This window comes from Gopherus flavomarginatus, chromosome 3 (assembly GCF_025201925.1).
Source record: "Gopherus flavomarginatus isolate rGopFla2 chromosome 3, rGopFla2.mat.asm, whole genome shotgun sequence".
Classification (NCBI taxonomy): Eukaryota; Metazoa; Chordata; order Testudines; family Testudinidae; genus Gopherus; species Gopherus flavomarginatus.
Genome location: NC_066619.1, coordinates 205891795 through 205918258, shown reverse-complemented (window position 1 = coordinate 205918258; position 26464 = coordinate 205891795). Strand labels below are relative to the sequence as shown.

Here is a 26464-nt window from a genome sequence, read left to right as displayed (position 1 = left end):
CAATGATATGTCCCCTCTTAGAACTAGAGATGAATGGCACTATCTAACTGCTATATATTACGATTCTTATATTTTTAAATCCAGTTACCTTTTTTGATAAAAGGATGTATGATTTCTGATATGTTAAAAGATCTAATTTTCCTCTTTACTGTGGAAGACTGGCATTTCTTAAACATGTTTGCATGCAATGCACTAGAGGGCCCTCAGGAGTTAGAAACTGCTGGAACGTACTTTTAGAAGGCATACCATTCACAGGACTTTTCATTGCAGAATTTAAAATAGAAGGGTTTTTTATAACAAGGTTCATGTAAGTTTATAGCAGTTCATATGCAAACAGCTTCCCTGTACAGCTAGTACATTTGCAAAGAGCATTAAGCCTGCAATCAAATATCTAAAATGTGGAGCACACTTAAGTCTGGGATGTGTGTTAGGGTACATTAAGAAACGCTGCTTTTACTAAGTTCTTGGCATGATTATAAGAGATTTACCACAGCCAAGGATGGGGCAAGCTGAATAGGTAAGACTATTTCTATATCTTTGTAGTGCAATAAACTCTGCATTTATGGGTTTTTTTCCTTGAGAGAGATGACAGTACTTTTTATTTTATTTGAAAATTATAGTCAGTTGTTTAGGAAATGCTATTTTATAGCTTCACAAGAGTATAGATTTAACAATATTTTATCTTTAATGTAGGATTATGAAGCATGTGAGCTGTTACTGGGCAGGGTGTAATCATTGTTTGATAATGGAAATGTTCATATTTGAATTGGTTCAGTTACTGGGCTGGTTATAGCACTATATTTTAAAACTAACATGAGGCAACAAAAGATGTGGTTTTACTTTGAGGACGTGCCTATCATAACATAAGAAGAGGAAAGTCTGGCTTTTCCAAGTCTTCCTCCTAGTGCAGGAGTTCAATTACTTGGGACTGTAAATTGTAACTTGTGTCCCATGATGTTGGGGTTTTATTTATCTTCTCATTTTAATCTGAAATCTCTAATATGGCATGTCTCTAGATCTCTACCTTTCCTTTAGAGCTACACAATGAGAAAGAGATATGCCGTGTGGATAATGAAATATTATTTGCAATTTTTTTCCTTTCACAGCTCACAGAGGGGACTCAGACATTTTGGATCCTGACTCCTTTAACTTTGTTTACACAGTTGACTCCGTTCATTCTCTGAAACAAGTCACTTCCTCTGTGCTGGCTGATAAGAGTTTAGCAGCTTGTTGAGGTGGTGTCAGAGTCATTCCCAGCCACACCACTGGCCCCTGTGCACCACTTGCACTGGAAGCTGTTTGGAAAAGAAGAAATAGAGATCTGAGACGGGAAATCATGCATCATCCTCCTGGCTGGAAACCACTGAAGACTATAAGCTGCTTTCATCATGTGGATTCACCAGAGAAATGACCTTCCTAGATCAGCCAGGCCAAATCATAAACTGGTTTGTTTGCTCGCTGTGCACCCCACGGGTGCTGAGGCTCTGCAGTGGCAGGCGTCCGAGGACCAGGAGGAATCTGCTGCTGGGTGTAGCCTGTGTGCTATACCTGGGGTTTCTGGTCAGTCAAGTGGGTCACATTTTACCCCAGCACAGAGGGGGACGCCAGAAGGTCAGTTCCAGGAGTCTTCAAGATGCTGGTCAGACACCTTTTCTGGGGATCCCACTGGATGGCACTTTGTTTCCACCTGATCTCCAAGGGCCCCAGATGGCTGGCAATGGGACCCCAGCGCCACCCAATGTGGTGTACATCACACTGCGGTCCAAGCGCAGTAAACCCACCAACATCCGAGGCAGTGTGAAACCCAAACTCAGGAAGAAGCATGCATTCCCTTTGTCCTATAGGCAGCGCTTTCCAGCAGGTGTCACTGGGCAGGAGGAGGCCTTGTCCCAGCAGCAGGGGCGGACTAGCTACTCCATGGGAATAATGAGGGCAGCAGTAGTTCCAGAGACACCAAGGCACCAACTGAAGAAGCACTGGGATGGAGAGAGAGAGGCAGCGGGCAGGGGACACCGAAGACATATTGGGGTTTCAGGAGGTGTAAATGTGCAGCCCCAGGCTCGGGAGAGTAATATCAGGATATACAGTGAGAAGTCCCCCTCGTGGCTGAGCAAAGATGACATCCTAAGCATGCGTTTGCTGGCAGATTCCCAGATAGGCAGTATCCAAGAAGCACCCTCTCAGCATGGAGTCCTATTGGTGTTCGAAAGGAATCCCAGTGCCACAGGAGCAGCTTGCAGTCAAGGGTACTGTGGCCTCATCAAGAGACCCCTTGATATGAGTGAGGTGTTTGCCTTCCATTTAGACAGGATCCTGGGGCTGAAGAAGACCTTACCTTCTGTAAGCAGGAAATCGGAGTTCATCCAAGGTAACAAATTCACTTGATTTTTAGTTTCCATCCGGGGGACTCCAGTGTTTTGTATTTGGTCAACAGCAGGCTTTAATTTCAGATAGTCTGAGAACCAGCTCTACAGAGCACAGTTACAGGGAACTTAATCTGGAATATGTGTTTACATAATTTCAGGGTTCCTCTGCAGTGTAATAGTTCTGTCCTGAAGGATATAATACACCCAGAGTTTATTAATGCTTCTTGCTGCCTTATAGACTAATAGAGTTATTGAGAGTATACAGACAACTTCCTTTCCATAGAAGACTAATTTGAGTGAGGGGAAAGGGGGAGGGAGGTGTGATCCTTTTTTATATATCATTTGTAGTGAATATGAAATTATATAGACTGATCAAAATGAAATTGAAGAGGATATAGTCTGGAAGTCTCTCGGCACAGTGCTCTGTGCTTCAGAGATTAGTTTTTACTTTTTCACGTCCCCTAGATTTCACTTTTACAAGATATTGTGGATAACCAGCTCTGGAATTCATTTGCCACAAGTAGCGGATAGGGGAGACATTTCTGTTAGCCCAAGCACCTATTGGGGGAGGTCTTATAGCTCCTTCTTGAACTGCTTTGGCATAATCCCAAAAGCACAAATACCTCTGGAAATTAAAATTGAAATTGTGCAGTCACTGAAGTCTCAGTGGAATTTTCTGTTTGACAACTTAAAGCTCATGACACACCTGTATCTAGCTGAATAAATACACCTGCTATAGATGCTTAATATGGTTGTAATATGTACAATGCAAATTGCTTTTAACAGAATATCATATTTTTCTTCATCCTAAAATGAAATTAAAATTAGATTTAATAGATTCAATGTAAATTGATAAATCTATATTTAACATTACTGTCTTGTTAAATGTGTCCTCAGCCTAAATGCTAAATACACACAGATCATAAGCTGAAAGAGCTGCATTATGTTTTACTGAATCATTGCTATTTGTTTTTGCTGTTCATTTCTTAGTACTGAAGAAGATTATTTTATACAAAATGTTTTGTATATCAGCTTGTATTTTATCAGAGAAAAGGTAAAGCGAAAATGTCCTTGCAAAAGTTGATGGCAGGAAAAGAACATACTGATCTGTGATTTATCAACACTGTGTAAGCCTTCTTTCTGGCAGTCTTTACGACAATATGAATGAATCTCTAGGAATAACAGTTTGGTGACTTTTGAATATTATTCATAGTAGCAGAGCATGGAAGATGCACTATGCATACTCTATTTTTAGGAACAGGATTTATTGCTATAGAGCTGTCATAAGGAATTAAGGTAGTTTAGTTTCAGTTCAATTCAGTTTCAGTTCAGTGTCAGGAATTCTGTAGAGTATGGCTGCACAGATGACAGACTTCAGGCCTGGTGGAAACTGCTATTAGGTTAACTGTAGACTGAATTGCTTAATGTCTTCAGCCGGCAACATCTTTTGGATTGGCTGGGAGAGAGATTCTATTTTCTTCAGCCTCCTTTTCTCTGTAATTGGTTTTGTTCATACAGCATAAAAAGTCTTGCTAGGTAATGAGGAGAAAAAAGTCATTTTTTCCTTTTGGGTCTTGTTTCATGTTTTCCAGCTAAAGGGTGAGTTCAGCTTCTGGAACAGCCACAGCACCTTACCTCTCTCCATTTCATTAATCTTGAAACATGCTGGATTTCAAATGCTGGCCTTGGTTGCCATAGTTACTTGCTTGAGTGTATTTGGCTTGGATTGTTAATTAACTACACAAATTTCAGCAGTGAACACCTCCTCCGTTGTTCTCTTCTTGTTTAGAAAAGGAATGAAAAATTATTTTAGAAAATAGGATGAACAATTAATGAGCCTGCTCCTGTAGCCTTTATTCGTTTGAGTAATCTGTTTGTGGGCTGCCCAAGTGATTTCAGTGGGACTGCTTGTGTGAGTAAGACTACTCATGAGAAAGAAAGCAATGCAGGACTGGACTCCTCGACAAGGTCTAAGCTGGCACATCCCTTTAACATGCCTCAGTCATGGTGTAAGCAATGTAACAAGACATGTTTGATGTAGCATTAAAATCTTGAAAAAATTAGGCTCCTCAAAATTGCCATTTATTTTGTCAAAAGCATTTTCAAAGAGGTGCTTTGTAAACCCCCAAACAACTTTGGGTTTATTTTTTGTTTCCAAAAAACCAAAACACCTCCCTTGATAGGTGACAGAGAGGCTAGCAAAATACTGCACCAGAGAGATCTCTGCTTGCCACTCCCCTAATGAAAAGTGAACCATTTGCCACAGGTTTAAATTATTCTGTGACATTTCTGCCTTGCCAGAAAGGAAAGTTGGGTCACGATAAGTATTTCCTCAATATTCTTTGCCAGTGACTTATCAAAAAATAATATAGGCGTAGAGACTAAAGGTGGACAAAGCCTTCCACAATTTTGATTTGAAAACCAAGCAAAAATAATTCTGTGCATATGCATATATTTGTCAGAACAAGGAGTAATGGTCTCAAGTTGCAGTGGGGGAGGTTTAGGTTGGATATTAGGAAAAACTTTTTCACTAGGAGGAAGCACTGGAATGGGTTACCTAGGGATGTGGTAGATCTCCTTCCTTAGAGATTTTTAAGGTAAGGCTTGATGAAGCCCTGGCTGGGATGATTTAGTTGGGGTTGGTCCTGCTTTGAGCAGGGGGTTGGACTAGATGACCTCCTGAGGTCCCTTCCAACCCTGATATTCTATGATTCTATTATATATATACCAATTTGTTCTCAGTAAGGGTTAGCTGGAAGAACTCCTTTGTTACTGAGATATAAATGAGCAAAGCCAGGGCTGCAAAGAAGTGGGAAAATGTCATAAATGTGTGGTAAGGGCATTGGAGCAAATGGTGGATGATCTTCCTACATCCAAGCCTTCTCAACATGCTAGGGCTGGAAAGCTGGGCTTTAGGATCTGGTAATGTCAGCATGGAGATGTGGAATTAGAGAGTATCAAATTTACATCCATCCAAACCAAATTGATTTGCAAGCAGAAATCTGTATTTCTGGATGTAATGCCTGCCTGTAGCAAACTCCCACAGGTCCATCAGAATGGATCTGGATTTCCTTGGACTGCACAGCCTCAAGGCTACATTTCTAGTCCCTCTGTGCTGTCTCAAAAAACTATACAGGAATGACTTAGATGCTGTAAAATTTAACTCAGAGTTTTTGGGACACTTCTTCCTCTTAGTTTTTCAGTGGGAAAGACAAAATGTACAAGAGTTTGTCTTTTTAGAAAGTTACCATTAATGATTCCTGCAGAGAGGTTGGAAGGGCCCTGGAGAAGGCCACATCACTTTCAGTGCATATGCTGGCTACTCAGTAGATCAGTAGCTATTCCACATGCTGCCATGAGGTTTTCAGGTCATTCCTTGCTCATATCCTGTGCCCCCTTACCTACAAAACAGGAAGGGATACCTACTAGGGGAGTTGTTTGGTGTCAGGGCACAGCCCATCTCACTGTGCACTTTGGCCAAGCAAAATGGCCGCACAGCATGTCCATAGTGAATTTCTTCACCTGTAGACTGGATATGTCTGTACTGGCATATTTAGGACCCAATCTGTAGTGAAGTAGCAGGATATAGGTAGATTATGAGCTAAATTCTCTCCTGCCCTGGAGAGGACAGCATTAGAGAGATGGTTCTGAGGACTTCTTGGATTTCAGGACCAACCCCAATATAACTTAAAGGTGCTGCTGGACATCTTTGTTACACTTCTTGCTTAGGGTCTGAGATCCCTATTCAGGATTGCAATGATGGCAACAGTCCTTTCTCCACCCCAGATTTTCTGATATGCTGAAATGGATCCCCTATCTATATATGTGGGCTTGATCCTCATATGGCTTGAACTGGCATAGCTCCACTAAAGTCAGAAGGGCTCTGCCAGTTTATACCAGCTGAAGATCTAGTCCAATGGATTTTACGGAGTTGTTTTTGCAACAAAAACCTATTTAGAGTGCGAAAGTATTTGATTTTGAGTAGCATTGTTTCTACTCACTTCATCACTGGTTATGTGCAAATGGATGCTGGGAATTTGGCACAGGTGTGATAGAAAGTTCCACTGATTAGAGTTGTCACATTTCTTTACTGAGCTCTACACAATTAGAAAGATAGCCTCAGATTTTCTCTTACACCCAACATATTTAGCATGCTCTTTCCATCACACCAAAAGATATGAACATTCAGGCACACTTGTTATTAATTATTAATGTCAAGGCAATGAGAACTCGCTCTTACTTATGCATTCAGCAGCTTTTAAATGATGTCTCTTTTGTGTGCCCTTTATCAGATTGAGTTGTGCTGTGAATTGCTTGCTGTCATATAGCTGGATGTGAGTGAAAGACCAGAGGTCATGTTCTCACAATATTTTGTTACATAAAAATCCAATACTTACGCACTCCTCACAGACTCCTTAAAATCTGCATTCACACACACAAGATTTTCTTCCCTTCCAAGATCTCTCCAAAGTGTGTAATGCTTACAGCTAAGATGTGGAAGAAAAAGGGGGAATACTTTAGTCAACACTTCTGAGATCTGTTTAAGTTGCTAACATCATTTCTTTATTGTTCAGAGGGCTACCTTACACGGAGAAGGCTTTGCTAGGATAGTCTACTGGTCCCTAGTGGAGACACAGCTTGTACCAGCAAAACAAGATGTGGTTTTTTTTGTTTTTTGTTTGCCACTGTAGTTAGACCACCTTCCCATATGATATAAGCTAAACTAGGAAAAGGCTCTTTTGCTGATATAAGCCGTGTTGAGGTGTGTATCCCCCAACTTTCATTCTGTTTTTTTTTTAATTAACAGACCTTGGGCATGCCACTTACATCAGTCTGTGACTCCATTACTACTTCTTTTCCTCATGTGGGCTTGGGAGGATACATTTTAATTATATGTATGAGAGAGATTCATATACTACAGTGATGTGGAGCATAGACATCTCTGGAGAGGACTGCAAGGAGTAGCAGCATCACTGAAATCATGAAAGGGGTTCTAACTCGCGTCTCTGCAGCAGCATCTATAGGAATGATTGGGAGCAGGGGGCCAGCAGCAGTGGGAGATAATGGGCTTGATCCTGGAGGTTTCTGAGACCTCTCAGCTCCTACTGTAATCAACTGAATTTAAAAGCACTCAGTAGCATGTAGAGTCAGGCCTATAACTACCTTTTGTTGTTATTCAAATTGGGCCAGAGCCTTGCTTGGTGTAAGTTGGCAGGCTTTAATGGGTCTATGCCAATTTATACTATCTGAGAATGAAGCCCCTTATCTTTATTTCTCTCTGCCTTCACATTTTCCCTGCAGCAGCCAGCAATCTGTGTTACTGTTCTATACTCCAGCTACAAAGACATGCTCCAGTAATTCCATTTGTGTTATAAAGTTGAAATGTTTTGTTTTGGTTCATCTTTGTTTCCTGTGAATCACAAACATTTCCTGTGTTTAACCTTTTTACAAATCTTAATGGAAATTGGCATGATATTGTCATAACATTAAAATAATAAATAACAGTGAGGTGGTGGTTGTTATGCTGAACCTTTGCTTTGTTTGGAGAGCACTGATATATCTGCTTTGGGGAAAACCCATAAATAATTACATGAACTTTGATTATTGATAGAAGGAAAAATAGATCAGATTTAGGGCTCATCAATATATAATATATTTAACTCTGATATAAAGCTTTTTTTCTGTGGGTTTCAAAGTGCTTTACAAGGGAATTCAAGTATCACTATCCCTATTGCGTAGATAAAGAGAAAGCATCACTGAGAGGTCATTTGACTAAGGTCAAGAGGTAAGTCAGTGACAGTGTCAGAAGTGGAACCCAGAATGAGAGAAGCTGGGGGACTGGACTGCATATGGAAGATTTGGGCCAAGCTTTTCAAATGTAAATTCCCGAAATTTATGCTCCTAAATTTTTTTAGGCAACTAAATAAGTTTTAAAACTGCTGAGCATCCATAGACTTCTGGGGGAAAAGAACAGCACAGAGATGGTGTAGTTATCAGTGATGATATGAAAGGAAGAACATGGGAGGGCATAAGAGGAAAATTGTATTCTGGGTTGGAGATGCCTAGTTTAAGAAAACAGGCAAACAGGAGGACAGTTCCAAAGGTGGTTGGAGCTGTACACTGGATTCATTTGAGTGTGATCACCTTGTTCATGTGTGTGTGTGCCAGGATTTGGCAAAGTTAGAAATATATCTGATCTTCATGGTACACCTCATATTTCCGAATCCAGTTGAGCAGGTTTTTATTCAGTCTATGCTTGCTCAAGGTCATTCTGTCCTGGGAGAATTCAGTAGTATGAAAAGTGCACTGACCTTGTTGGCAGATGATCCTTTGCTAATAATGGGCAAACATCAGTTGTCCTTGCTGATATGTTGTCCTTGCTGATTATTTTAGGTCAATCAGCATCTTCTGACGTTTTACTGACTCAGTTGTGGATCTTGGCAGGACTGGATAAACTCATTCTTAAGTAGATCTATTCTTTGCTCCCAGAGGGATGCTGAGAGTGCTATTGGACTCATTGTTCTGAGAGTACTGTCATGTGGGGTGCTGCAAGTCTCTTTTGCTACCTCTCCTGTTCAATATATACATGAAGAAAACAGTGAGACGATTTGCTCTGCAATGTAACACATGTCAGGGTGGTAGCAATGTGGTTGTTTGGCTGTAGCATAAAATTTGACCACTTTGCCTGCACTTTTTTGCTCACTGATCAGGACTAACATACAAAAATTCCAAAACCTTTGATCATATTCCAGTAACCGCCATATAATAACTTGCCATATAAGTTTCCTTCTTTGCATACAAACTTGTAAATTCCCTGCCCTCCTCCCTGCCCCTCCTTGAAAAAATTACTCTGCTTTGAAGTGCAACACCAGTATTCAGCCCTGGTTCAGTGACAGGTTTAAGCATCAGACAGGACATCAGAGTTAGCAACAAGAACTTTTGTATCATTGGAAAGAAAATAATCCCATTTTTTCCAATAGGATACACACCACTTACTTATAGCCCTGGTACTGTATATTCTGAGATATATGACTCAAATATAGTGACATTATTATATAGTAAATGGCAATTCTGGGTAATTTTTAGAGGTTTCTAAAATGTGGTGTGTGGTAGATTGAGGACTGTGTTGGAATTGCAAGCTACCATTTTAAGAGCAAAGGTGGAGGTTTCCTGGTCCTACTTGTGCGGTAGGGTGCTCTGTAACAAAGCATCCTATCAGGTCAATCTGGAAAGAGACAGCTTAAAAACAAAATAGTGACAATTTTGCCTCACTGCCTTAGGGATGAGCCTGTCTTCTCTCTCTCTTGTATGTTATCCCTCGGAATTCTAAGAATTAAAGTAGTGTTATCTTAAACCTTCCAACAAAAGTATTTATTTTTTTCATCTAGCTTCTCTGTGTGTATTCAATGAATATAATTTCTCTCTCTCTCTGAACCCTGTACAGATGGATTCATCATACCTAAGGCACCTGGTTTTACATCCGGAGGGATAAGACAAATATTATTTATATACATTTTAAAAACTGACTAAAACATTTCTAAAATGGATTGTCTGTAAAATATATATCGTATGTGAAGACCATATGACACTGTAGGATGGAATTAAGGTCTTATCAGCACTACTCTGGGATGAGCTGTATGACTCATGGCAAGGACATATTGTTCATGAATGATAAAACCAAAGTCATGCCACACTCTCATATAGTCTATCTATAAACTTTCTATTTACAGCTGTGAAATATTATATCTGTAGGACTAAAACTCTAAAGATGACAAAATAATTCCACTTTTTGGCTGGACTCCAGGATTTGCTCTCTTTTCATATTTGCCTTAGAAATGAAGAATCACTGGGCTAGATCCTCAGCTGGTGAAAATCAACATTGCTGCATTAATTTACCCCAGCTGTGGATTGGCTGCCAAACTTTTAAAATTGATTTAATAGATAGCCTCCACAAGTAGAGTGACTTTTAAGCAGCCAGCTCTTGTTCCAAGCAGGAAGCATTTCTTCTCAGACATTGAAGAGAACTGTAATGTCCAGGGTTTTTCCTTTTCTGTGGTGGCTGTTTTCAGATGTGGAATATGACCACATAAACCAAAAGATGTGAAATTGTTGGGGCTTGGTAGCTTTTTCCTGCCACATCTGAAATGTATTCTTTAAAAACAAATGCTGTAATTAGTGATGAACGAGACAATGTCTAAAGAATGATCAAGTTCTTTTAGTTTCCAATATAAAAGAATTATTAATATATGGTACTGATTCTATTTTGCCTCTTCTCAGATGGTCTGCCATGTCCTGTTATTCTCTGGGATTCCTCTTTGGCTTCGACAAATAATAGGACCCATTCTTCAGTGAGGCTAAATTGGGGGGCCTATCAGCAGCTATTGAAACAGAAGTGCTGGCAGAATGGCAAAGTGCCCAAAGCTGAGTGGGGCTGTACTGAGATCCATCACTATGAGTGGTCCAAGATGGCACTCTTTGATTTTCTTCTGCAGGTAAGGGAGCAATGTAAGGTGTTTACTGTATACAAAGAACACCAACCTTTGCAAGATTGTTTGAGCACGAGTCTGGTTAAGGATAAACCATTTTCACAGATATGTCCAATGATAAAATTCACAGTGGGTTGCAATTTTGCAGAAGGAGAGTGTTTAAAAAGATGGTTTTAGTTTTTATCTTTAATGAGAAGGTATGTGCTTGTGCTCCTTTGGCTTGTTTCTGGTACACTGTACAACCCCAAAAGATAAAGGACAATAGGTTGTGTTCTGCACTGCTTTGCACTTTGTGTATTCATTTACACTTGTGGGAAGTGAGTGTAAACTGCTGCCATTCTGGTAGCATTTTACACCCACTTTATACAGGTGTAAATGAATATACAATGTGTGAGGCACTGGAGAGTCAGGACCACTATGATTAAGTCATGGGGACAGATCCTTCGCTGATGTGACTCATTTTCATTCCATTTAATAGAACTTATCTGCTGAGGACCTGGCCCTAAGTTATTTTGCAGTTCCAGTCTCACATGCTCTTGGAAAAGGCAGAGAATCACCTGCAGTGACCACAGTTTTCTTCATTTCCCCTTCTCCAGCAAAAGGCTGCTGTTACTCCGCCATAGATGTGAGGTCTCATTGCTCTTATATCTTCCTTCTTATTAATGTTTTAAAAAGAATAAATGATATTCCTTCATCAGCACTCTTCTTGCCAAGAGGAAATCAGATGCTATAACATGAGCCTCCAGTGTGAAAGGGTGGCTAAAATGGCTAATGTGGTCTTTGGATGTATAAACAGGAGCATATTGAGTAGAGTAAAGATATTTTACCCTTGTATTTGGCAATGGTGCAATCACTGCTGGACTACTGTGTCTGTTTCAGGTGTCAACAAGTCAAGAAGGATATTGAAAAATTGTAGGGGGCTCAGAGAAGAGCAACAAGAATGATTTAAAAAATTGAAAATATACCTTACATTGATAGACACAATGAGCTCAATTTATTTAGTCTATCAACGAGAGACAATTGAGGGACAATTTGATCCTGACATATAAATACTTCTATGCACAAAACTAAAATTTGATAGGGCTCTTTGTAGCAGGCAAAAGTATAACAAGCTATACCAGAGAGATGATGAGAGTTGAATAGCTGGAAGTTGAAGCAAGACAAATTTAGACTAGTAATAAGACTCACATTTTTAATAGTGAGGGTGAGTAACCACTGGAACAATTTACCAAGGATTGTGGTGGATTCTCCATCAACGGAAAATTTTAAACCAAGATCAGATATTTTTTCTAAAAGAGATGCTCTGTTCAAGCAGGAATTAATGTAGGGATGTGTTTTATGGACAGTGTTATACAGGAGGTCAGACTAGAAGATCACAGTCGTCCCTTCTTGCTTTATAAACTATGAAGTGTATATGCACTTTTCACACATCCCTAGGATTTCACAATCAAGTGCGCAAATACAAAATGGAAAGTTGGCTATGAAGGAGCACTGCAAGAAAGGATCTGGAGGTTATAGTGGATCACAAACTAAATATGAATCAACAATGTAACATTGTTCTAAAAGAGTGAACTTCATTCTGGAATGTATTTGTAGGAGTGTTGTAAACAAGACAATAGAAACAATATTCCATTGTACTCAGGACTGATTAGGCCTCAAATGGAGCATTATGTCCAGTTGTGGGCACCACACATCAGGAAAGTATCGGGGGTAGCCATGTTAGTCTGCATCCACAAAAATAACAAGGAGTCTCGTTATTTGCAACTGAAGAAGTGGTTTTTTACCCACAAAAGCTTATGCCCAAATAAATCAGTTAGTCTTTAAGGTGCCATCAGACTCCTTGTCACTTCAGGAAAGATGTGGACAAATTTGAGGAAGTCCAAAGGACAGCAACAAAAATGATTAAATGTCTAGAAAACATGACCTACAAGGAAAGATTGAAAAAATCAGGTTTGTTTAGTCTGGAGAAGAGATGACTGGGATGGCAGGGGACCTGAGAAGTCTTCAAGTACATAAAAGTTTGTTATAAAAAGGAGAATGATAAATTGTTCTCCTTATCCACTGAGGACAGGACAAGAAGTAATGGGCTTATGTTGCAGTAAGGGAGACTTAGGTTAGACATTAGGAAAAACTTCTTAGCTGGAAGGGTAATTAAGAACTGAAACAGATTACTTAGAGAGACTGAGGAATCGCTGTCATTGGAGGTTTTTAAGAGCATATTAAGACAAACATCTGTCAGGGCTGGTCTAGATTATTCTGAGTCCTGCCTTAGTGTAGGGGACTGGACTAGATAAATAGTACTTCTATTTCTAGTACTTCTAGTACTACATTTCCCCGATTCTAGAATTGTCCCCATTATTTTGCTAAGTAAGATATTGCTATGAGCTAGATCCAGTTCTTATTACATGGTAACCAGAAAAGTGAAACTTGAGTAATTTCTACTAGCATCAAAAGTGTTTACTGCTCCTACTCATTTTGCAGTGAGCTGCTTGTAGAGTAAGGGACTTAATCCCATGAGTTAGTTTGAAATCAGTGGAAAGACTCCCATTGATTTAATGGACTTTGGATCAAAACTTCAGTCTCAAAGATTTCAAGCCTATTCTAACAAGTGACTGAATATTTTCATAATCAGAAATACATATACTCCCAACAGCTCTCTCCCTTTCATTAATAGTTTGTTTCTTCTCAGAAGTGATTTGAAGTTAAAAATAGGAGACTGAGGTAGGTTTCAAACACCTAGCACCAAATCCTGCTCTTAGCAAAGCAGGAAGTAGCTAAGAGTGGACATGAACCAAATTTACAAACCTGATTGCCAATTCTTCGCACAAAGCTCAAAGGTAAACTGGAGATAAGGCACCTGATAACAAAAACGTAAGCATTACGTAAGCCATGGCTTGTCAATGGAGATCGGGCAAATTACATTACATGACTAAGGACTGTATAATCATAACCTTAGTCCATAACACAGACAGGCACAAACACAAAAAGAATAGATGATAGGAACACTTCACAGATCAACCCATGCCTTTACTTAGTCCATTCACAGCAATCCATGTCTTGACTTCATCTTTATAGCAGGGCTACCATTTCCTCCCCTTAATCCTGGTCCCTCTGCCATGTAACTTGATGGATCAAAAGGGGCTGGCAGTTTGTTCCATACTGACTGAAGTCTGGATGATAGTAGATTTTCCCAGTGTGAGAAGTCCACTTAAGACCTTGATGGGTGAATGAAGATTTGGGCTTGTGTGAAGAAACAGGACAGCCGCTGGCAGTTATAACAGGGATTTAGAGCAACTTAAACTAGGATTTAGGGCAACATCCTAACCCCACAAAAGACTAAAGTTCTGATCCATACAAGTACACCAGTGCAAAATAGTCCTAAAGGTATGTGTAGCCATTACCTCCACAACCATTTTGAAAAGATTTTCTTGCATATATACTGTAGGGATCAATCCTTGCATTAGACCACATAATAAGTGTTTTCCATCTCTGATTTCCATGATTCTTTTTATGCTATGCAGAACAGGCTGCTCTCCATCATTCTTCCGTCCTCAGTATGCAACCCATGTAATCCATCGAACAGGCATAACTAAGGGAATACCGGTCAACTATATTTTTAAATTCATACTTTGACAAAAATAATCTCATGGACTAGACTATATTTGACCACGGAGCAGGTGTGCAAGGAGTAGGAGGGCTCAAGGAGACTTATCCCTGCTTATATTTCCCCATTTTAGGGTTCGGTCATAACCTTAGCCTTTGCAACCAGTTGAGCACAGTGAGAATTAGGGATAGCAGCACTAGACATCTCAAGACTATACTTTCCCGCCCATTCCTTACATTGGACAACAGACCTTCTTGGATGTGGAGGGAACTTCATGATACACCCTCTTACGAGTTGGCATATCTTTCATTTTCTCCTAGATAATATGGAGATGTGGGTACACTGTTTCTCCAGGAGGGCCTGTTAGTTTAGTGTATATCTGCACTGCCCCCACCAGGCACCTGCATCTAGAAGCTACGATAACCCGTTTATATGCAGAATTTCATCTCTCATACAATTCAACATTCTAGAAAGTCATGTTTTTTAAAATGTAGACATCATTGCATTTGATTAGACACAGTCTATCTCTGTCCTTCACAAGTTTTCGTTTTTGACCGGGACGAATGGATGTTTCACTTTTTGAGTTATATTTATGCAACACTGCTTATGGTAATTATAGAATATGAATTTTCTGCCTAAAATAAGTTGTCATTTGTGTAATGACTCCATCCTCAGTCCTACTATGAGTGAGTAATGCTTGTAATCTGATACAAAGTCATATGTGGATTATATTGATCCTAAACATAGCAATAACCCTATAGGAATAGCACAGTGTGTGTCAGAGCATTTTAAATGGATTTTGATTTGTTAATCTAAAAGTGCTAATGTGTTCGCATTTAATGGTGTAAAAGATAGCATGGTTCCTGTGTTGATGCACAGAAGTATCTATTAATTTTTAATTTTAGTATCTTCTAGAGTAAAGACTGCAATTTAGCAATGAATATTATGTTACCTCTGCTGTTATCCAGAAATAAATGTTAACTACTAGATGAGATACAACAGGCTTGAGCCTTTCATGAAATAAAAAGGAAGCAGATCACTTTTACAAGGCAGGCTACAAATCTGGGGTATCCTACACTTCAGCTGCTTATCAGAAGTGTATGCCAAGCAGCTGAATATGCTCATTTCCACAATTCATGCTTTCTCAGGATGTACTTGAACATACAGCTATCTTTAAAGACATTTCAACAGGAGAACATGGATACATGAAAAATCCATAACAAGGGACAGATGAACAAGGGAACTTGAGATGACATGACCAACATAATGGATTGTATTCATCACTAATAAAAGTGATCAATGTTTTGCACATAAATGGACTGAGAAGCCTTCAATTGGCTAGTAATTCTCTAACCACTTGGCAAGTATTGCATTTGAGTATTAACCTCTGAGCTATTCCAGTACTAGTAAGCAGATTGGTTTGCCTGAATAACTTCAGACATGTTGATACTCACTTTTTCTAGTTGTGCAAGAGATGGTGACTGGCTACCCTTCATTCACTCTGAGGTTTTCCTGATCCTAGCCATTGCCAGCTAGCTTGCCCTTGTTCCCTCTAAAGTTGGAAATCTTCTTACTTTAGTTATAGGAAAAACTATCTTAATTAAGAGCCTGATCCTGCAGCCTCTTATTCACCTGAGCAATCATATAAATCACACAAATAGTCACATGCACTCTAGAGTATGGCATACCCGTGTAAGGACTTCTTGGGTTGAGTCCTAGGACAGTAACTGGTAGCACAAATGGTACTAAAAATCAAAGGAGTAAATTTCTGTTTGTGGGAAGATTTTGTGTAATACTGTAAGTCTGAGTTTGAACTGAGATGAAAAATGCAGAGAAATTGGAGGGAATTCAGGGAACAAGTGACAGTAGTTGAAGGGATTAATGAGGAAAGATTAAAATAAGTGAATATGTGTAGCCTAATTAAATGATGACTGGAGAGGTATGAGGTATGGTTACAAGTAGCTGAAATGTGTAAATGTCACGGAAGCAGGGGGATTATGCAGGGTGGTCCTGGTAGACATACGAAAGATTAATGGGATGACACTGATCAAAGAGAAAAATAGTCTGCATACAAAGAAAAGTGTGGTAAGAGTACAATCTGCTAGACCATGGAATAGTTTTTTCAAGTAAAATCTCCACCATGTGAGTTATTTAAAACTAGAGAAATATATTAAATACACACGATATAAAAATACATCAGCTGCACTAAAACATTAAAGTTGCAAAGTCAAGCGCTCAAAAGTTTGGACATGCCAGATTTTGGGTTGTCTGAATCTAAATTCAGACCCCTTGTGCATATGCATTTTGATACAGTCTGTAATTACATAAATAAATTAAAAAATAAATGTACCTCAGTTCCCCCTCTGTAAAATCAGGATAATAATATCACCTCACCTCACTGGCATGTTATGAAAATAAATGAATGTTTTGTAAAGCACCATGTCCATGAGGAAATTGATAATTCTGTATTCACAGCAGGGTTTGACTACTGTGCAGCAAATCAGGCTGAGGGCCGCATCTTGAACAATGATGATAAAACTAAATATTGAATAGCTACTCATTTAATTGATCACCATCCGTCCTGTGCAGTGAAGGAGAAAGAGGTCTTGTGGAAAAAGTAGCATGTAGAAGAAGACTGTATCGTAATGCATTCACAAAACAAGGCTGAATTAAAGCTGCACAGGCAGCCTTCATTCTGGCATTTCTTAACTGTTGAGTACATCACTTTGCCTATAACACACTATATGATGCAATCCTTTCCTTAGTGTACTTAAGTCTGTATCAGTTCTATTGTATTCCAGCTCAGAGAATTAAAGAAGATGCTGCTTTCTGAAAAATCTTGGTTTTGATTTCCCCATTGTGTTACTCGGGTTTGACTCTGCTGTCACTCCTCTGATTTTTTTTAAATAGAGTTACACTGGTGTAAGACTGGAATAACAGAGGCGTGAATCAGGACCTATGAGTACAATATGGAGCCTAGGAATAGGTTTTAATAATAGATGAATTGTGGAGGATTAATACTGAGTTCTTCCCTTCCCCTCTCCCCCACTGATTTTAATTAAGTTTGCTCTGTATTCGTGAACTTGGGATGCTATCTAGTAAGGAATGATACTTTTTTCCAGACTCCGACAAGTCTAAGAAATAGATGGCCTGGATCCACAAGAGGAGTTAGGCTTGGTGATGCTGAGCATCACAGTGCGTAACTTTGATTTTCTAGATGCCTAAATGTGATTCACAGAGTCTGAATTTATTAGCTAAGCTCCTATATAATGAATGGGGAGAGATAAGTGCCAAGTGTCATTCATAAATGACATCACATTAGGTAAGGAGACACCTAAGCTAGCCAATGGGATATGCTGACAAGAGGGGTGTGTGGTAAGCATTCCCTCTCCCATGAGATAGGTGTCTAAGTCTAGGCTACAGGGAGGCAACTATCACTACTAGCATTTCACAGCTGAGGAACCTCTTTGGAATTAGGAGCCTAAGTCATTTTTGCAAGAAGGCAGGGGAGTGGGAGGGAAAGGAGGCCAACCACTTCCTTCCCTCATAACTCTTAGCTTAGTGCTTAGGGTCCTCATCTGGGATGTGGAAGGCTTCTGATTCAAATCCCCCTTCTCCCACACCTGTGGATGTGCCACCTCACAGGTGAGTGCTCTGACATTGTCTGTGGGATATTCTGATGTGAGGCTCCCTTTGTCTCTCCTGCGAAGCTGTTGCATTCTAGATTAAATAATTAAAGAGTCATTTGGGACAGAGAAGAAGAGCAGAAAAGTGAGTGACTCAATAGCTTGGTGGTTAGAGTGCTCACCCAGGATTTGGGGGATCCAGTCTCACTGCTTCAATGATTCTTTATTTAGTCACAGTGGAACAGCTTCCACAGGGAGACTTACTGAGGGTGCCCCACCTCATCATAGCCTAGTGGTTAGACCACTCATTTAACAGGTGGCAGATCCCTGTTCAAATCCCTTTTCCCCTTCATGTGGCTGGCAGACTCTGATTGGTGGTCTCCCACCTCTGGTATCATAACCAGGGCTAAAAGTTCTGAGGGAGATCTTGCATCTCTCCTCCCTCCATTTATATTGTGTGAACTTGCCTAAGTGGTCCAATCTTGTATGTGTGCTCAGAGTCACCTTCATGTGATTCAGCTGATTGAACACCTGGCTTCTCCTGGTTTTTGAATTGCTCTGGGGCTAAGGTGAGAGATAGGCACCTGATTGCCTAGAAGAAAACAGCAGTATGTGTGCTCAAAGGCAGAAATGTAGGCTTCTGAGGACCTTCTATTGCAAAAGTTTAGGTGCCTACAAGGTTCAGTGGGCATTTTGGTCACTACAGTGGAACCTAAAACTGGGACTTGGGCTCCTTTTGTGCATCCAGGCCAGTATAGCTAAGAGTCAAACTTTGCATCCTGTTGAGTTTCATTTTGGTCATATATTATGTTCATTTCCAGATCTACAATCGACTGGACAGAAATTGCTGTGGGTTCAAACCTCGCAAGGAGGATTCCTGTGTCCAGAAAGGACTGAAGCTGAAATGCGAAGATCAAGATTCTGTTGACTTGACACACATTATTCAGAGAAGGCATGACCCTAGGCACTTGGTCTTTATAGATAATAAAGGTTTCTTTGACAGAAGCGAAGACAATCTGGATTTCAAAATATTACAAGGAATCAAAGAGTAAGTTTTAGGATATCCCTACAAATCTGCATAGGGTTCAATAGGCTTTTCCTAGCTCTTCATTTAGGATCAAAGTCTCTCCTCTCTCGCTCCTCAACACATAGCCTGAGTGAAAGGGCTGTGCACTGAGGATGTCCCCAGGGATTAGGAGATTGTGAATGGCATGAGGAAGCTTTCTTTTCTTTTCTTTCCCCACCCAAAAAGAAGACATTGTTGCAGTAGCCCCAGTGTCTTTTTTATGTCTCCTCCATATGGAAATTTGACTAAATTAAGGTATACATACTTTTGTGTCTAGGCAGATATTATTATACTTGGAGCATCACACGTATACTAGGTGCTTTATAGAACAGATACAGCAAGATCCTTGCCACCAAAGGCATGACTGACAAAAGGGAGGTGAAGGAGAAAGGAGGATCTAGGTGTGAGATAAATAAGCCTATCTAGACTAGGAAAATCTGCACCAATCTAACTTCACTGGTGTCATTACACAGTGGAAACCTCTAATGGAGGACCTCTGCAGATAGGCAAGTTACTGCAGAAACACCACATGCTGCCAGTTACTGGAATAAATTGCATCAGTGCAAGCCCCATTTATATAGATTGTCATGCATTTACACCTGGAGTAATATACATACTGCTTTAAAAAAAAAAGGAGGAAAAAAACCATTATAAACAAGGGCCCTAAAATGCGGTGTCTAACTTTAAGCATGTCAGTAGGAAATAAATGGGACTGTGTACATATAGATAGGTATGCACTGAAATACCTTGATGAATCCATGGAATTGGTTGTTAAACCACAACATAAATATTGTAGTTCAGAGTGATGCCAAGGCTGATAAACTCCTTTACACTTTTTCAGGTTCCCTGAATCTGCAGTTTCAGTGCTGAAAAGTCAGCGCTTGCGAGAGAAGCTTCTTCAATCTCTGTTCCTTGACAAAGTATATTGGGAGAGCCAAGGAGGTCGTCGAGGAATTGAAAAACTTATTGATGTGGTAGAAAGGCGTGCCAAAATTCTTCTCACCTATATAAATGCCCATGGAGTCAAAGTATCACCCATGAGTGAATGAAAGTCTTTTTTTCCCCTAACTCTAAGAATTACAGTTATATAAGGCAAGAACTGATGGCAAAATTGCTTTTTCTTTTAAAATTCATCTAATTTCCAAAACATAACAGTAGCCAGGTAAGCTTGGGTTTGTTTAGACATTTGAAATAAAAGTTATATAGTATAAAAGTGCCCGTTCTCCAACTTTCTCTAAAATCATTCTTAAATGCATTTATTGCTGTGTTCTTCTAACAAAGATGTTTAAGCAGTGTAATAAACAATGCAATAATTTAATACAAATATTGGATTCTCAATCTTCTAAACTTTCTTTTATTCTCTCAGTTAAGGCCAGATCTGTCTCCATTGTATTCTTTTACCAGGTATTTCATGATTAAGAGTGGGATTTTCAGAAGCACTCAGCCTTGGACAGCTGTTCTTACCGAAGTCAATGGAAGTTGTAACATTGATTTAAATGGGAGCAAACATAAGCCAATGCTGAGCACTTTTGATTGAAAGTCCCAATCTCAAAGTATAACCACACTTCTAATAGAGAACATTAATTCAGGGAGTTGCATTCTTTCTTTTTTGTTTCTTTTGAACACACACACTTCCCGTGTCTCCTATGGCTGGTATTTTTTTTATTGTGTATGTTATATTGTGAAATCTAGGGACCAAATTAAGTTGACACTTAAAACAGGTCAAAGAAAGAATCTAAGTTTTACCTGGAAACAAGAGTCCCATGACACTTTGCAGTTAAATTAACTTTAAGGACTGAAATTTTACTAAGCAGTAATCTTTTGCATATTTTGAAATTGCTGCAACAGATATTAAACACAAAAGTAACATTAAACACAAAAGTGTGCAAGAGGTATAAGAAATATCATTACTCCAACAAAGGAAATAAATAATAACTAATCATAAGGTGTTGAGGTAGTTGGAACGTTCTAGGGAACAGGGAACTTAGAAAATAACCTAAGATAAGAAGAGTGGACCAAAAGAAATGAATAGATAAGGGTTGGGATGATAAAACAATAGAGTAATAAGGATATAATTACCCTAAGAAATCAAGAGAAAGTAAGACCATCTGGAGATTGAATGCAGGCTGTCAGAGAACTACAAGTGTTGGGGAATGTCCTCTGTAGTAATCTGTGTGTGCTGTTTTTACTTACTGTTAAATTAGTAAATCCAATCAAAGCTGATTTATTGGAGGTTTGTTATTTATTAAACTAATCCAGATTTGAAAGAACCCCTCTCATTAAACATATAGACATAAATATATAATCACAGTTAACATTTTTATAAGTTACTGGTAATCAATTAATAATTGATCAATAACAAATTATCAATAGCCTGCTTATGCTAGCACATGAGAAGGACAAATACTTCCTCCCTAATGACTTATTTGGACCAAATCTGACTTTTTTTTGTCCCCAGATTGTCCAAATTGGTCTGCAGATTGTTTTATGTGCCATTTTTTGAGTGTAATATGTATTTGCCATTTGAATTGTTTGGTACTTATGGATCACGTGATTGGTTTCTGTTCCCTGTTGGCCTGAATCCAACTCCAAGAATCAGATTTGCAGTACAGCTAATGGTTATTATAAATTCAATATTAACTTTGTGTATATTCTGCTATATTAGAGTAATGTTTTTGTTTCTGCAAACGTTCCTGGCAATTTTCTAAAATTCTGACAGAAAGCAAACAGAGAAGGGGAATGAATGTTAAAATTAGAACAGAAAATTTGTTTCTAGTATTCTCTTAGCTCTAAATGTAGCCTCTGGTGTTCCATTAAGAAAGTCCGCTGTTCTTCAAGAAGAGACTTTGTCGTTAGAGATAGGACGATCATAAAACATCAATGGTGCATATCCTCAACTGGTTTAAATTGTTGTAACTGTGTTGACTTCAAAAAGCTGTGACAACTCACACCAGCTGAAGATCTGTCAGAAATATTTCTGAATAGAGAGGTATTGGGAAATTGAGACATTAGCCACTATTCATCTTGAATAAGACTTTTCCTAGGTCTTAATGTACTTCCAGAAATAAAACATAAATCAGTGTTGAATACCATAAAAATATAGCTGCCTCCTAGTACTCAATAGACATTCAAGACATTTTTTTGAAGGTAGTGGTCATGTTACATGTTTCCATGCATACCTATCTCTGACAATGTAGGTACAATAGTATTTTTCCACTGTGAGAAATTTAAATACAGTTGTACGGTTTTTTTAATTAAAAATTTTAAATGAGTTGAATTCCATCACTTACAGCTGATGCTGCTTTCATTTAATAAAGTGTAAATGAGAAGTAATGCCAGTGGAGTTCTGCTGGCATGAGAGGAAAATCACATCCTCAATGCATTAACTTCTGGACCAGATGAGCCAAAGCCTAGGGAAAGGTAGTGATCAAGAGGAGAAATAAACAGAATTCAGCAAGGATTTTGACTTTTTTTTTTAATGGACTCATAGGTGCTGGAACAAGGGGCGCCGGGGGTGCTGCTGCAACCAAGGGTGCTGGAAAAATGTGTATGGGGGAAGCTGAGAGCCAGGAAACCAGACTGTAAACCCTGTATATAATGGAAACAATTTCAAGCCAGGGGGTGTAGCAGCATCCCCAGCACTCCTAAATCCAGCACCTATGGCCACACACCCCGGCTTGAAGTAGTTTCGATCATATACAGGGTTTACAGTTTGGTTCGATGGCTCTCTGCACCCCCACTATACAAATTTTCCAGCATCCCTGAATGAACTCATCGTGTTTTTTGCTATTACTCTCTGTATGGTCCTCTCTTTCCTTGGATACTATTCAATGCTTGTGTGTGTGTGTGTGTGTGTGTGTGTGTGTGTGTGTGTGTGTGTGTGTTACTGTCAAGGTTCCTTCCCCACTCTGAACTTTAGGGTACAAATGTGGGGACCTGCATGGACACTTCTAAGCTTAATTACTAGCTTAGATCTGGTACACTGCCACCATCCAGAAGTCAGTGTCTGGAGCACTTCCTGTCCTCCCAAAACTCTCCCCTCCCTGGGTGGCCTTGAAGGACTTCACCAATTCCCTGGTGAACACAGATCCAAACCCCTTGGATCTTAAACAAGAAGAAATTAACCATCCCCCCTCCTTTCCCCCACCAATCCCTGGGGAGTCCAGATCCAATCCCCTTGGATCTTAAAACAAGGAAAAATCAATCAGGTTCTTAAAGAGAAAGCTTTTAATTAAAGAAGAAAGGTAAAAATCATCTCTGTAAAATCAGGATGGAAAATACTTTACAGGGTAATCAAATTTGTATAGCTCAGAGGAACCCCCTCTAGCCTTAGGTTCAAAGTTACAGCAAACAGAGGTAAAATCCTCACCGCAAAAAAGGGACATTTACAAGTTGAGAAAACAAAGATAAAACTAATCCGCCTTGCCTGGCTGTTACTTACAATTTTGAAACATGAGAGACTGGTTTAGAAAGATTTGGAGAGCCTGGATTGACGTCTGGTCCCTCTTAGTCCCAAGAGCGGAAAACACCCAAAACAAAGAGCACAAACAAAGACTTCCCTCCACCAAGATTTGAAAGTATCTTGTCCCCTTATTGGTCCTCTGGTCAGGTGTCAGCCAGGTTTACTGAGCTTCTTAACCCTTAACAGGTAAAAGAGGCATTAACCCATAACTATCTGTTTATGACAGTTACACATTTTGTATATTTTGCCAAATGCAGTGCCAATACCCTAAGCAGCTTCCACAGGGTGTAAGGTCTCTGTGAGGCTAATGACATTGCCAGTGCTAACTTCTCCAAACTGGGTGAGGGAGGATAGAGAGTGAGTGGAACCATGGCTAGACACACAAGGGAAAAGACATTACTCTTTCCAAGAGTGATCAACAGCACTCTCTGAGATGCAGGGATTCAAATACTGTGTCTACTTCAGCAATAATTCTTTCTGGCGTTTATGTAGGGCCGTGTACCTGCACATTGTTCCTCAACATCACTGTGCCTCAATGTTTCTATATATAGTCCTTCCTTCAGCTTAAGGGCTTCATCTTGCACCCCATATTGAAGTGCATACCCATTACTCATGCAAATGCTCCCATTGACTTTAAGGAGCACTGATATGAGAATGGGACATAAGATCAGGCCTTGAACTGTTACTAATACTGGTGATGATAAATACAAACCCTGGAAAGCAATTGTCATCTTTGGTATTATTTGTCCTATCATTGTTTAACATGATGCTGAGAACGATTTTGTTAATAATCCAAAGAATAATGATTGATACAGGGCATAGGAATACAGAATAGCTGAAGTAAGAATAACTTTGAGGTTTTAATTTACAAAAGGTGAAAGATTTCTCAATAAACAAAAGAATTCCGAACATTTCAAGTGCACTTATATAACTACTTATGCAGTGGTTTCAGCCAAACAAACATTCTGCATAGTTTATTTGCTGCTAATATGCTCAGACAGAAGAGATCTGCTCTCACCTCAACAGCTGGAATAAAGCTTATAGTTAGATTAATTTACTTCATTTTTAAAACAGCAATCTGACAATGAAATGACACTCCTGTCTGAAAAACAAAATAAAATGAATCATTAAAAATAAGCCTTGCTGTGCCTGTGTTAGGGATCCACAGTCAGCAAAGAAACTGTGGACGCTTGCTTCATTCGTTCATTCCTACATCATCTGTGCTGGCCTTCCTTCCATTTATGGACATATGGGACCAGACATAGTTTCATGTTCCACATTAGTTGGAGGGGTGTAGCCAATGGCAGGGATCCAAGGTCTGTGGGTGGAGGAAGGCGATTGTGTCATTCTTGAATCTGTCTGAAAAGCAGAACCACATAAAATGGAATTATAAAAAAAACCTAAGGAGACTATCACAGATTTAATAGTATTGAAAGACAGAGTACAAAACAAGCAGCATGGCCACAGATGCCTTGAATCTCCTCAACAGTGTACCAGCATGTTTAATAATCTTGATTCTTTTCAGAAGTACAGAACATGAGAATTTTTGCTCATCATAGTGGGAGCAATATTCCTCCTTCTTTTCCATGTTATCTAAAATACAGGCTATTGCTCAAAAACTGTCCATAAACTACATGAGTTCAAAATAGTGTGTATATATGTATAAATTAAGGGATACATTTCCAGTTGGCTTTTACCTGTACATTCTAGGAATGCCTCTTTAAATATATGTAAATACCTTAGCTTGTTTCTAAAAAGTAGTCAGCTGTGCACACACATACTGATTTGTGTGTACAGTTTGGTGTTTACATGTACAATTGCCTGATTTGTGTACTAATGCCAATTTGTATATGCATGTGTGGGCTGACAAATTGAAAATTTTCCTCTAAAAAGTACAGTATCTCCATCTGATAATTATTTCTGTATAAGAAATCTTCTAGTTATTAAATAAAGAAAAAATGACAAAATGCTTGTTATCTGAGTGTGAATTGACAGAAGCTGGGAATGGGCAACAGGGGATGGATCACTTGGTGATTACCTGTTCTGTTCATTCCCTTTGGGGCACTAGGCATTGGCCATTGTCAGAAGACTGGATACTGGGCTAGATGGACCTTTAGTCTGACCCAGTATGGCCATTCTTATGTTCTTAGTTAACAGTAGAATATTAGTTCTGAGATGGTTGCCTAGCACTGTAAAGCTTTATATTTATTGTTACATCCAGCACTGAATCTCTTTTCTCTTTGACTCTTGTGACAGGGTCAGCCCAGATGGCTACGAGAGTGGTCAAAGGTAGATACATTAGCTCCAGGTTAAGCGGGTCCCTTTTCCCTGGTAAGAAAACAGGGACTATTCCAGAACACTTAGGAACTTTCTAGAACTAATTAAGGCAGGCAGGCTAATTAGGACACCTGTAGTCAATTGGGAAGTTACTAGAATTAATTAAGGCTAATCAGGACACCTGGTATAAAAAGGCTCTCACTCCAGTTAGTGAGGTGTGCATAAGGAGCTAGGAGTGAGAGGACATGCTGCTGGAGGACTGAGCAGTACAAGTGTTATCAGACATCAGGAGGAAGGTCCAGTGGTGAGGACAAAAGGTGTGGGAGGAGGCCATGGGGAAGTAGCCCAGGGAATTGTAGCTGTTCCAGAAGACACTCTAGACAGCTGCAGTCCACAGGGCCTTGGGCTAGAACCTTGGGTAGAGGGCATGCCTGAGTTTCCCCCAAAACCTCCCAACTCCTGATCCAACACAGGAAGATATCTGAGGCTAGTAAAATCTGCCAATAAGTGCAGGACTCACCAAGGCAGAGGTGGAACCTTATTACACTCTGAATATTTTAAAAATGTCATTGTGGTG

The 26464-nt window shown here is 39.5% G+C and overlaps 1 protein-coding gene across 3 annotated transcripts; it reads left to right on the top strand.

Moving 5' to 3' along the window:
- The first annotated feature begins 264 nt into the window (after positions 1-264).
- On the top strand, positions 265-22430 carry GASK1B (golgi associated kinase 1B). 3 transcript variants are annotated; one of them, XM_050946487.1, is made up of 6 exons: positions 265-517; positions 1107-2368; positions 10644-10858; positions 11331-11477; positions 17579-17651; positions 18904-19104. In XM_050946487.1, the coding sequence occupies exons 2-6, from the start codon at positions 1408-1410 to the stop codon at positions 19008-19010; spliced, it is 1503 nt and encodes a 500-aa protein (XP_050802444.1). In that variant the 5' UTR covers positions 265-517; positions 1107-1407; the 3' UTR covers positions 19011-19104. The 3 variants fall into 3 exon arrangements, with proteins under 3 accessions (XP_050802444.1, XP_050802445.1, XP_050802443.1); XM_050946488.1 differs by lacking the exon at positions 11331-11477 and having other exon boundaries at positions 269-517; XM_050946486.1 differs by lacking the exons at positions 11331-11477; positions 17579-17651 and adding an exon at positions 19990-22430 and having other exon boundaries at positions 272-517; positions 18904-19130.
- The last annotated feature ends 4034 nt before the right edge of the window (positions 22431-26464 follow it).